At 53.4% G+C, this 12,665-nt stretch overlaps 2 protein-coding genes across 2 annotated transcripts in view; one reads left to right on the top strand and one right to left on the bottom strand.

Moving 5' to 3' along the window:
- The first annotated feature begins 460 nt into the window (after positions 1 to 460).
- Positions 461 to 1,420, top strand: FAM181A (family with sequence similarity 181, member A). The gene has a single exon (XM_006879099.1). It carries the CDS (start codon positions 545 to 547, stop codon positions 1,418 to 1,420), a length of 876 nt encoding a protein of 291 aa, XP_006879161.1. The 5' UTR covers positions 461 to 544.
- Positions 1,421 to 6,029: 4,609 nt separating this feature from the next.
- The window catches only part of ASB2 (ankyrin repeat and SOCS box containing 2), a 43,360-nt gene continuing 36,724 nt past the window's right edge, over positions 6,030 to 12,665 (bottom strand). The window contains exons 8-9 of the mRNA XM_006879098.1: positions 10,238 to 10,391; positions 6,030 to 6,166 (exon numbers count right to left, since the gene is read on the bottom strand). Of these exons, the coding sequence (XP_006879160.1) occupies positions 6,030 to 6,166; positions 10,238 to 10,391 (291 nt within the window). The remainder of the gene's footprint in view (positions 6,167 to 10,237; positions 10,392 to 12,665) is intronic.

Below are 12,665 nucleotides of genomic sequence, written 5' to 3'. Positions count from 1 at the left end.
GGGGGCATGAAATCGCTGCAGATGCTTCAGGGGTGAGGCCCGCTGCCCGCTTCCCCGGGGCCAGTCCTGCCTGGGGCGCCCGCGAGGGGTCCCTGCCTGGTCCAGCGTGAGCGCGGGGGGGTGGAGCGCGGGGGCGGGGACGGGAGGGAGGTGGGCCAGTGGCCTCCCCGAGAAGGGGCCCCCACTCACCAGCCGTCCACCCTGGTCGAGTTCCCGCCAGCAACGCCGCTGGGCAGCTGGGCCACCTCGGGCAAGTGGTCTCACCTCTCTGAGCCTCACACCCCAGAAGGTCAAGCGAGGTTCTCTGTGCGCCCGGGGCTTGGACTCACCTGGGGACCAGACGGGCATCGCAGCTCTCTGGACCCTGAAAGGGCTGCGGGACGGCAGCCATGTGGCCTTTGGGGGAGGTTGGGGGTGGCGTGGGAAGAGACCCCCGACGGCCTGCTGTGTCCCCCAGGTCACCCTAGGGCCCTTCCCTGGAGCGGCCTGCCACCCGCGGGACCCACCCCCTTCATGGAAAGCCCCACGCAGTGGCCCCCTGGTGATGGCCTCCGACAGTGACGTGAAGATGTTGCTCAACTTCGTGAACCTGGCGTCCAGTGACATCAAGGCGGCGCTGGACAAGTCTGCGCCCTGCCGCCGCTCGGTGGACCACCGCAAGTACCTGCAGAAGCAGCTCCGACGCTTCTCCCAGAAGTACTCGCGGCTACCCCGGGGCCTCCCCGGCCGGGGGGCCGAGCCCCACCTGAGAAGGGGGCCAGAGGACCGGCCAGGGAGGCTGCCCCTGGACGGCCACGCCCCCAGCCCCGGCCTGGGTGGAGGCTGCCAAGAGAAGGCTCTGGGGAACTCGGACAGGGAGGAGTGTCCATCCGGGGAGCAGGAGCCGACCCCGCAGGGCCAGCACCCCGAGGGCGCCCTGCCTGGCCAGGTGCCCATGAGGAAAAGACAACTGCCCGCCTCCTTCTGGGAGGAGCCTCGGCCTGCCCACAGCTTCCCAATGGGGCTGGAAGGGGGCCTGGGTCCCCGGGAGGGGGCCCCCTATGAGGGGAAGAAAACATGTCAGGTCTTGGAGCCTTTAGGGCCTGAGATGGTCCCCATGCCACTGTCCCCACGGGCATTGGCCGAGAAGGAGTTGCTTAAGATGTCTGGGGTGTCCCTGGTGGGTCACATCAACGCCTGGGGCTGCTGCCCCTTCCAGTACCATGGACAGCCCGTGTACCCGGGCCCTCCCGGAGTGCTACCACAGTGCTCCGTCCCCAGCCTGGGCCTGTGGAGGACAAGCCCTGTGTCCCCCGGGGAGCTCCCTCCCTTCTGCAAAGATGTGGACAGCCAGAAAGTGCACCGCCCTGTGGTCTTGAAGCCCATCCCCACCAGGCCGGCTGTGCCCCCACCCCTCTTCAACGTGTTCAGCTACCTCTAGCCTGGCCAGAGGACCTCAGCCCCCCTGCAGTAGCCCAGGGCGAGGTGAGTGGGAGTGGTGGGCATCTGAGCTTCGCAGCTGTGGGGCCTCTCCCCCTTCAGGTGGGAGGGGTGAAGCAGGATGGGGCAGGGGCAAGGGACACTTGGGCGGTCACCCACTTGGCTCTGGCAGCCCTGGGTTTGACCGTCCCCTTCTGCCCCCAAGCCAGAGTCCACCTGCAGCCAGACAGGGTGGTGGGAGTGGCCCTTGCCTGCCTCCCGGTCTGGCCCCAAAGGCAGAGTTCCACAGCTGTTTGCCACCACTGTGCAAATCAGTCTTAGTTATTATTTTTGTTCTTTGTAAATATTAAGAAAGTTAAAAGAATAAAGACATTTCTTTTGCAGTTTCTACAGCTTGGCCGTCTTGACGTTGAATGGGCTCGCTGGCCTGGGTCTCGGGATCTCTAAGACCAGCCAGTGTGGAGACGGGGCAGGCAGGGTGTGGGCCCAGGCTCTGATCTCCTGTCTTTGATCATCTGTCTTTTAACATACTCTTTGATTCTCTCTCTGTTCATAGACCAGGAAATTAAAAAGATGCAATCCTATATAGTGAACGCAGATTCCCAGGTTAATGACCAGTCACCCTCTCTACGGACTGGCATGGCACCTGGCACACTGCAGGCACCCGTTCAGGGGGTGAGGTATTCTGGGACAGTGCTGAGAGGAGGAACTGGGGACAGACAGGGAGCGGCCAAGGTTTACTCTGAGGGCGTCCAGCCAGGACGGCCACCAGAGGACCTCTCCCTGCACTGGTGCCCAGGGCTCACCTCACAACAGAGCGTGGACTGGTCAGAGGTGTTAGCTGCTCACTGGGTCACTCGCACAGTTTGTAACTGGCATGCCTGGCATGGGAATAGCCCTGGCTGGGACGATGATTCCCAAACCAGTGGTGTGATGCTGGACATTTTAAACCCCCTGTTGCTCAGTTCCACATCTGTAAAATGGGAGACTAGCCTGGGGAGAGTCAACAGAGGCACCTCTGTCTTCTGCGCACAGTAGGCATCATCAGCTACACGCAGGACTCTGGTCTCGGGGTAGCAGGGGGTCCCAGTGGTGGCTCCCTGGAGCAGGAAACCCACACAAAAGGCCTCCTCACTCTCAAGGTGGCCGGGAAGGATGGGATGGAGGGTGTGATGCTGGTGGCCTCTGTCCAATGCCTGTGGAGATTCCAAAGTCAAGAAGCTGGCATGTCACAGGCATCTGTAGCAGTTACCTGGCTTGTAGCATGAGGTCCTCAGGTGGGCGCCTCACCCTCAGATGGACCCAGTCTTAAAGTGGGGAGCTGCCACAGAATCGGTCCCTTTGGGTCCACTCTGACACATCAGCTCTGCCCCTGCTAACTGCTCAGCGTTTATATAGAGTATGGGCCCCTGGACCAGCTGAGTTAGGCTTGAGTCCCTCCAACCTCTCTATATAAGTGCTAAAACCCTGCACACACCACCACGGTGAGCCGGTGGCATCTGGGCATCCTGTTGTATGTCAGGTGGTTGTTGTTGGGTGTCATCAAGTCGACTAAATTAACGCTACCCGTGAACAACAGATCAGAACTTTGTGACATATTTTCTTAGTAAAAGTTCACAGCTGGTGTGATCTGTGGGAAGGGGGACCCAGACCTCAGCCAACCACAGTCCTGGACCAGGACCCCAGCTCCCAGGAGGCAGAATTCCTCAGGTGCTGCCTGGGCCTGCCACTGAGCCCGGCCTGCCCGTACTCACACCCACTCAGGGTTCACCTTGGGATCCATTCATGCAACAAAAGGCTTCGTCTCCAAATCACCACCTTTACAAAGATGCTGTCCAGCAGACCACATGGTAGCCGGGAATGCAGGCGAGATGAGAAAGACACATACACACCAGGAAAGCTTTGGTGCTGAGGGGGAGACACAGCTGCAGTTACAGCAGCAGATACTCAAAGCCCCTGAACAAAGAACGAACAGTGTCACTTCAGAACGAGCTCCAGGCCAGAATCCTCCAACGAGTCAACCCCACCATTGGGTGGAAGCCCACTCCTGTCCCCAAAGGAGCACTGGCCTGGGGCCTCACGTCCAGGATTTCGAGTTTTCTGTGATGCTGTGGCATAGCGGTTGCAGAGGGCAGCCAATTGAAAAGCTGGCGTTTCAAAGAACGAGCTGTTCCACGGGAGAAAGATGTGTCAGTGGGCCTGGGACCCTCTCTGGGCAGATCCACGATGCCCTAGGAACAGATCAGGGGTCTGCTCAACGGCAGCAGGTGATGCCTGGGGATGTTCCTGAGCCTGGACGTCCTCTCAGGGATGGAGGGGTGTGCGGCTGCTCGAGAAGTTCCTGCAGACAGGGACTCCACAGCAGCAGGAGTCTTGGTCAGAGGTGGTCTTGACCTTGACAGGAGTGATGGAATGAGCCACCTGAGCCTTGAGCACAGCTTACTCAGACGTGGTCCTCAGGGTCAGGTCCAGGGGTGAGCTGAGCAGCAAGTTTTTGGCTGCTAGGTGGTGGCGGAGGGTTCTGAGATGCCAAGGCTGGGCAGAGCTCAGAAGGGAGGGAGCACAGGGGCCTGGCAGCGCCTCTTACTACTTGGTCTGGTTGTAGATCCATATCTAAGAATCTGAATGGGGTACCAGTGTGTCCCTGCCCAGAACAGAGTGAGGGTCCCACAAATAGTGACTGTACAGAGTCCAGAGGCCGTGCCTCTGCTCCTCACATCTTCTCCCATCAGCCTCACCCCCTGTGGAGGGTGCCTCCTGCTCCCAGTGTCTCCTCTCTGACCTGTGCCTCCATTTCTCAGCTAGGGAGAGACCGTGGCACCCCCTGGTAGGACCTGAGCAGGTAAGGTGACCCTGTGGAACATCTGCTTTGGGAGTTTACCAAATTCCCACGCGCCCCCATGTGCAGCCCCTTCTCGTGCCATCATCCCTGCTGTGTCGTCTGAGATTAACTACTTCCCCCCCTGAGCTGCTGGTCAGCACAGGTCCTTCTCAGCAGAGCATCCTCCTAATCAAGAGATGAGATCAGCCCTGAGTCCGTGGGATTGAGCACCCCGATGTGACAAGAATGAAGGGGCGCAAGGGTCCTCACAGGCTCTACCTGCTCAGCAGCAAGGCAGCCTGGGATCAAGTCCAACAGCGAAGGACTCAAAGCCCAGGGCCCGCTGTGGGTGTGTTCAGGTCAGCCCCTTTTCCTCTCGGAGTCTGTTTCCTGTTTGTACTATGAGAGAGCATCTATGGCGTGGAAATAGTACTTCATGCTTATCCTTGGATTTTATCGATCTCATAGAAATCCAGCAGGGTAGAGTCAGCAAGGCCAGCCAGGGGTCACCTAGCACCAGGCTCTGCTGTACAGATTGGGAAACAGAGACTCTGGAGGAGCTGCCCAATGGCAGAGCCAGGAGAGAGGCCAGGTGGTTGGTGGACCCTGTATCTGACCTCCCTACGGCTGTACCCGGGTACCGGCCCTCAACACGACCCTCAGTCAGGAGCCTGCTCCAAGCGCACTCCACAGGGGCCCGATCGCAGGGGCTTTCAGCATGTTTGCAAAGACTGCTGCAGAGGGCTGCAGTTTCCATAGCAACAGGACTCAAACAGCTTCAGGACCCGGCCCAGCCCAACCTAACCAGTGCCATCGGCCCATCAGCCTGCAGAGGGAGGTCATGGAGGGAACAGGATGGTCAACCCCCAAGTTCAGAGTCAGCCAGGACAGTGAGTGACGCTGACCACTCTAGCACGTTAGCTCACAGAAGCATCTAGATCATTTTTATTGGGGTTTTTTTTTTTTCTTTCTCTGTGTCTCACTTTTGTAACAAAACATGTGTGAGCAGAACATAAAAACAAAGTGCCAGGGAACATGTGTGTGCAAGACAACCCAGGGGGCCTGTGGGCACCGAGCCTCTGCTCTCGATGAAGCCCTGTTTCCCTGGAGAGTGAACCAGGAGGGAAAATTCAACAAGGCCTGCCGCTCCCCAGTGGCCGTGGGGTCTCTTCTGGGGAGTGAAGTCCTTGACCTCTTGGTCATTCAGAAGCCCAAACAAAAGTGACTTATAACTCTAGCCCCCACCCCCTCCAGAGGAAGGAGCCTGGAGCGGGGACTACGCCAGGTAGTGCATCATCTACGGCATTTACCATGCCGTACACAGCCGGTGGGGACCAAAGGCCTTTCACAGCCCTGGGCTGCATTTCTTGGGAAAAACAAACAAACAAACAAAAAACCAGGTGAGGTGAGAGGCACTAAAGATTGGCAGTGAGGCTGTCCAGGCGGGCAGACTCGTCTCTAAATGTCGTCCATCAATTTGGAAGCTGAGCCCCTCACCTGAGCTGGCTCTTCCAGCCCCGGAAGCGGAGTCTCTGCCATTCCTGACAGCAGAGACAGTCGGGGGTCAATTCACTGATTTGAGAACGAACATGTCTTCTCTCCTACTCGATGCAGTCCATCCTCTGTTCTGGACAAAGCTCTGGCCCACAGACCTCTCGAGACCACAGCACAGCCCCAGCCCCGGGGGGAGGCGGCCTGTAGCCTCATCTGTCACCAGGTCCCCTTGGACTTGGGGACGCCACCATCCTGAGACAAACTGATTCGCCGCAGCTTCACCAGCCCGGCCTGGTTACTGGGTGCTCTCATACTTCAGATATCTGATCATCCTGCCAGGTAGTGGCAGCGTGTCCAGGAGTTTTATCCGGTATTTCCCAATGGCCTTTCGCACCTGCAGCCGGCAAAGGTGCACCAGGGGTCTCGGAGGTTCTGGGAGAAACAGGAAAGGAGAGATGGTGATGTGTCAGCTGTAATCTGAAAAGGGTTTGCATCTACCCTCCTGGCCTTAGAAGGCATGCAGCTGAAATGGTTATATCGGTAAGGAGCATAAACCCAACGCCCCTACCAACTAAAAACACCCAGCAAAGCACCTTCCACCCCGTCACTCCTTATCGATCCCCACAGAAATAGAGGGGTAGGTACTAAAACCCATTTCACAGGAGAGAAAATTGTGGCTTAGTAAGACAACAGGCTGTGCCCAAGCTCACAGCTGGGATGGGTGTCTCCATCTCTTGGCTCCTCATCCCGTGCTCTGTCCTCCACACTCAGCCATTCCCCCAAACACAGCCTCAACAAAGGGTCAGAGGGTGGGTCCTCTAAGTGTCCCCATGACATGGAATTCTCTGAGCTTCCTGTTGGTGCTCAAGAGCCAGGGTGCAGGGCTAGGGACCAGGGTGGGCAGCTCCCAGCAGATCACAGAGTCCCACTGGACCTTCTTCCCCCTGAGCTCTCCTGGGATACCTTCTACAGTGGAGTTTTCTCAGCTGGGGCAGAGGGGGAGGGAGACAAAAGAGGGAGGGGAGAAGGGACTAGACTGTGACGGGTCATTTGTTTCAGCCTTGGGCATTAAATAAATGACTTGGGTCATTCATTTGTGCTTGGCACAGCAAAGGTGTTTGTGAAGTCAAAGAATGTCATTCTCCCATTTACTCCCTCACACAGGCATTCAACAAACTTGGGCTGAGCCTCTTTCTTGAGTCTGCCCCTGCTCTCTGGCATGAGATGCAGAGGGGCTTGCCCAGGGACTCCGGGGGGCCACTGGCCAGACGGCACCACCTGAGCTGGGTCCTGAAGGGTGACAGGAGTTTCCTCAGCAGGGGTATACGAGCAGGAAAAGCAGTGAGGAGTAACCAGGGAAGCCATTGTGTGTCCAGGAAGACGGGGTACAGAGAGTGTGGAGGCGGTGAAGGGGCCAAGCAAGCCAGGAAGATCAGAGCATCTCTCAGCAAGGTCTATCAATAAGGGAGTCCATGCACAGGAGCCCCTGGGCTGGGCTAGAGCAGTGGCCATGATAGTAATACCACTGTATCGGACGAAAGGCCACTTGGGAGAGGGTTATCAGTTGGAAGCTGGGCTTTAGCGTGGCCAAGATGGATGCTGGGTAAGAACTCTATGTTCTCCTTGTTAGTGAGTACATTAAGCATTTGCCACATTTTTTCCCCTGGAACACTGCTGAGTTCTAAAGGATTTCCCTACTCCAGAAGGAATCATTCTCAACTTAAAAAAAAAAAAAAAGAAGGGAGCTCTGGTGGCCTAGTGGCAAGAAGCTGCACTGCAATCCCAGAGATGTTGTTGTTATGTGCCGTCGAGTTGCCTGCGACTCATAGCGACCCTATGTACAACATCCCTAAACTCCGCTCTGTCCTGTGCCAATCGCACTGTCTCTGACACTCCCATCCCAATTATCCCAGTCACTGAATCAATCCACCTCATAGAGGGCCTTCCCCTCCTGCACTGTCCCTCCACCCTCCCAAGCATGATGTCCCTCTCTAAGGACCGGTTTCTCCTCACAACATGTCCAAAGTATGTTAGACGGAGCCTCAGAATCCTTGCCTCCAAGGAGCCACCCGGTTTAACCCTTTCCAGGACAAATCTGTTTGTTTTCCTAGCAGTCCATGGTATTCTCAATACTCTTCTCCAGCACCACAGCTCAAAGGCATCAATTCTCCTTCTATCCGCCTAGGTCATTGTCCAACTCTCTGATGCATAACAGGTGATTGCAAAGACCACGGCCTGTATCAGACTCATCTTAGTCTCCAGAGAGATACCATTGCTCTTCAGCACTTTGGAGAGGTTCCTAACAGCAGACTTTCCCATGGCAATGAGCCTTTTAATTTCCTGGCTGCTGGTGCCAAGACTGTTGACTATGGAGCCAAGCAAACTAATGCTGTGTACAATCTCAATCTCTTCACCATCCATCCTGATGACGTGGTTCAAATCCACCAGATGCTCTGCTGGAGAAGGAGGGACAATCTTCTCCTGTACCAGTCAGATCTGATTTGACGGTACACACACACACACACAAAATAAAATAGTAAAAAAAAGGTTATCCATTGAGTTACCAACCAAAATGCTGGCAGTTCAAACCCACTGAGACACAAGTCAGAAACATGGGCTAGTGGTCTGCATCTGAAAGGCCACAGCCTTAAAACACGTAAGGAGCCATTCTACTCTGAACACAGTGGGTCGCCATCAGCTGGAAGCTAACAGCAGCCTTCTAGGGGAGATGCAGGAGGGGTCCAGGGAGAGGAGAGGGAGAGGGACAGCGAGGGGTAGGACGACTCTACCTTCTAGTGACCAAGGGTCATGGTGACATCAACCATGGCAACCATCACTAGATCAGTAATATTTATGGGCATTTAGAACTGAACCTCTCATGTAAATGTCCCCTTGACTGTTGCCTCAATTAAAGGTCCCTACGAGCAGGTAGGCAAATGAAAACTCCTACAGTAAATCTGGCTCCAAGGAGGAGCCTGGCTGAGTCAGAATCAGGGCCGGGTGGGGTACGGCATTTGGGTAAGCAATGGGGGTACGCATTCCCACCCACCTAGAGAAAAGGTCAATCACAGTTGTTGTTGTTGTTGTTGTTGTTGTTGTTGTTATGTGCCATCGAGTTGCCTGAGACGCATAGTGACCCTATGTACAACAGCCCTAAACCCTGCCCTATCCCTCGCCAATCTTATTGTCTCCGACACACCCATCCTCATTATGCCAGTGGAATCAATCCATCTCATCCAGAGTCTTCCTCTCCTGCACTGTCCCTCCACACTCCCAAGCATGACGTCCCTCTCCAAGAACTGATCTCACCTTGCAACATGCCCAAAGTATGTCAGACGAAGCCTCAGAATCCTTGCCTCCAAGGAGCAGCCTGGCTTCACCCTCTCCAGGACGAACTTGTTCATTCTCCTAACAGTCCATGGTACATTCAATACTCTTCTCCAGCACCACAGCTCAAAGGCATCAACTCTCCTTCTACCATCCCTAGTCATTGCCCAGCTCTCTGATACATAGCAAGTAATTGCAAAGAGCATGGCCTGGATCAAGCACACCTTAGTTACCAGACTGACATCATTGCTATTCAGTACTTTGGAGAGGTCTCTGACAGTGGACTTTCCCAGTGTAATTAGTCTTTTAATTTCTTGGCTGCTGGTACCAAGAGTCCCAGTGTCAGTCACAGTAGGATAATCATATTTCCTTAAGGACTGTCCCTGCATCACATAATTGGTGAATCTTTTACATGAGACAGCTATGTGGCCCTCAGAGCTGGAGAAAGCCCTAAACTTCTTCACGTGCCTCAGAGCCCCTCTGCAGGACAGAGTTCAACTGCCTTCCAGGTTTCAGAGGCAGTAAATCTTTACCAAAGAAACTGCCTCGTCCTTCTCCCGAGAAGCCACTGGTGGGTTCAAATCATTGATCATCTGCTAAGCAGTTCAGCCCTGAACCCCACTGCACCACCAGGGTTCCTGAGGAAAGCCCTCAGCTCCACTCTGCTGTTGAATCCTAACTGACTCCTAGCTGACTTTCCAGGGGGGTTCCAGACAGTGTAGATGACAGAGGAGAAGAATGCCCATCTTTCTCGGTTAGAGCAGCTGGTGGATTCAAGCCACCTACCACTGGGTTGGAAGTACAACTCCTTACCCACAGCTCTCTACAAAAAACCCTGGAAGAACTGAAATCTCTCTGGCCAGGTGTCTGCTTCCTAGTAAGCTGTGGCTGCTTCATGGAACTGCTTCTGACACCTCACTCACCCAGGTGAGCTCAGAAGGCTTGAAAGAGATTCTCACCTTCTTAGTGTGACTTAGCCAGGCTGCCCGCACCTCCTCTGGACACATTAGCTGAAACTGAGTTAGTCCCTACTTCACTGTGTCAGAGCCACACATCTGCACATACCCAGAGCTGCAAAGCTTTGCTCGACCAGGACCAGGAAACACAGAGCGGGCAGGGAGCTGGGCACTGAATCTGCATGGATGGGGACACCAGCGGTGGCGAGGGCAGTCCTACCTGCCTTCTCCTTGATGATGGCCCAGTCCTCGAAGCTCTCAATGTGCTCCTTCAGGCGGGAGCAGAGCTGCACGTTGCCCACATAGTCCAGCAGTACATCGATGATGGGTCCCGCCCAGCGGCTCACCTCCGGGGCCGAGAGGATCTCGCAGAACTGGAAAAGAGAGCACACCTCAGCTTCTGGAGCTCATCCTACAGGTGGGGAACCTGAGGCTGAGAAGGGCAGGAGGCATGTACAAGGATAAATGCTGGGCATTTACCCAGATAGGACCCAGCTCCAGAAATTCTCCACACAGGCTGCAGCTGCCTGTGGAGGTCATATTGATGGTTTTACTAAGCCTTAACTTCCTTGTCTGTAAAATGGGTATACTAGTACCAGTCATCACTGAGTTCATTCCAACCCAGAGTGACCTCAAGAATTTCAGAGCGGAATTGAGTTCTGCAGGATTTTCAAGTGGTCCCACAGACTTGCCTTCCAAGGGGCATCTGGGTGGATTAAAGCCAATCTTTTGGTTATCAGCTGAGCATACTGTTTGTACTATCCAGAGAATCCCTAAGATGGGTATATGGACACTATGGTAATTTGAGACCTCTGATGATGTAGCCAATAGGGTATTGCATAGCTAACCCCAATGTGGTACCTCTCTGGTGGTTCAAATCCACCACTATCTCCACAGACAGATAGACAATCTCTTCTCATATGATACTGCCTCTGAAAACCCGCTGGAGGGTCAGCTATGGGTCAGTTCCAACTCAATGGTACACGAGAAGAACATAGCCAATGTTAGATGGATCTTAGCTGAAAGCAGAGCTGTTGTTATTGCTGTTATGTGCCATCGAATCACCTGCGACTCATAGCAACTCTCTGTACAACAGCCCTAAATCCTGCTCTATCCTGTGCCAGTCTTATTGTCTCTGACACACCTACCCCCATTCCCCCAGTCACTGAATCAATACATCTCATAAAGGGTCTTCCTCTCCTGCACTGTTCCTCCACCCTCCAAACCATGGCATCCCTCTCCAAAGACTGGTCCCTCCTTGAAACACGTCCAAAGTAATGTCAGACGAAGCTTCAGAACCCTTGCTTCCAAGGAGCAGCCTGGTCTCACCCTCTCTAGGTTGAACCTGTTTGTTCTAACAGTTCATGGTATATTTAATACTCTTCTCCAGCACTATAACTCAAAAGTATCAGTTCTCTTTCTATCATCTCTAGTCATTTTCCAGCTTTCTGTTGCATAATAAGTAATTGCAAAGACTATGGCCTGGAGCAGGCACACCTTAGTCTCCAGACTGACATCGTTGCTCTTCAGTACTTTGAAGAGGTCTCTGACAGTAGACTTTCCCAATGCAATTCATCTTTTAATTTTCTGGCTGCTGGTACAAAGACTGTTGATTCTGGAGCCAAGCAAACTAAAGCTGTTAACAATCTCAATCTCTTCAACATCTATCATGATGTTGCCAATCAGCCCAGTGGTGAAAATCTTTGTTTTCTTGATGTTGAGCTTCAATCCATACTGAAGGCTGCAGTCCTTGACCTTCTGCAACAGTGTTTCAGGTCCTCCTCAGTTTCAGCAAGCAGGGTTGTCTTATCTACATAACACAGATTGTTGATGAGTCTTTCTCCAATCCTGATGCCACATTTCTCCTCTTAGAGCCCAGCCTCCTGGATAATCTGTTCTGCATATAGATTGAAAAGGTATGGAGATAGGACACATCCCTGGCCTACACCCTTCCCTATTTTGAGCCATGCAATGTTTTTTTTGCTCTGTTCTGACGACTGTCTCCTGGTCCAAGTATAGGTTTCACATAAGTACAATCAAGTGTTCTGGGACTCCCATTCAGAGTCAGACACAGTTTGTTGTGACCCACACAGTCAAATGCCTTTGCATAGTCAACGAAACACAGACATTCTTTTGGTACTTCCTGCTTTAGCCAAGATCCATCTAACATTAGCTATAATATCCCTAACACCCTGGCCTCTTCTAAACCCAGCCTGCACTTCAGGCAGTTCTCTGCTGATGTGCTGTTCCAGTCGTTTTTTGATAATCTTCATCAGAATCTTGCTTGCATGTAGTATCAATGATACTGTTCAAAAATTTCTGCACTCAGTTGGGTAGCATCCTATCTTCATACTGTTTAAATCTTTATGCAGAACAGACTACTTAGGAGACTAGATTTTTTTAAGGAGGAAAGTGGCATCAGGATTGGAGGAAAACTCATCAAAAAATGACATTATACAGATGAAACAACCTTGCTTGCTGAAACTGAGGAGGACCAAAAATGTTTGCTGCAGTAGGTCAGGGACTACAGTCTTCAATATGAATTGAAGCTTAACACCAAGAAAACAAAGGTTCTCACCATTGCATCAATTGGCAGCACCATGATAGATGGAGAAGAGACTGAGATTGTTAATAATATTAGCTTACCA

Source organism: Elephantulus edwardii, unplaced genomic scaffold (assembly GCF_000299155.1).
Source record: "Elephantulus edwardii isolate Elephantulus edwardi_28Jun2011 unplaced genomic scaffold, EleEdw1.0 scaffold00002, whole genome shotgun sequence".
In the NCBI taxonomy this organism is placed as follows: domain Eukaryota; kingdom Metazoa; phylum Chordata; class Mammalia; order Macroscelidea; family Macroscelididae; genus Elephantulus; species Elephantulus edwardii.
This window is presented reverse-complemented; position numbering and strand designations above follow the sequence as displayed.

Excerpts from the sequence above, each read along its gene's own strand:
- FAM181A (XM_006879099.1), top strand. The coding sequence starts at position 545 with ATGGCCTCCGACAGTGACGTGAAGATGTTGCTCAACTTCGTGAACCTG.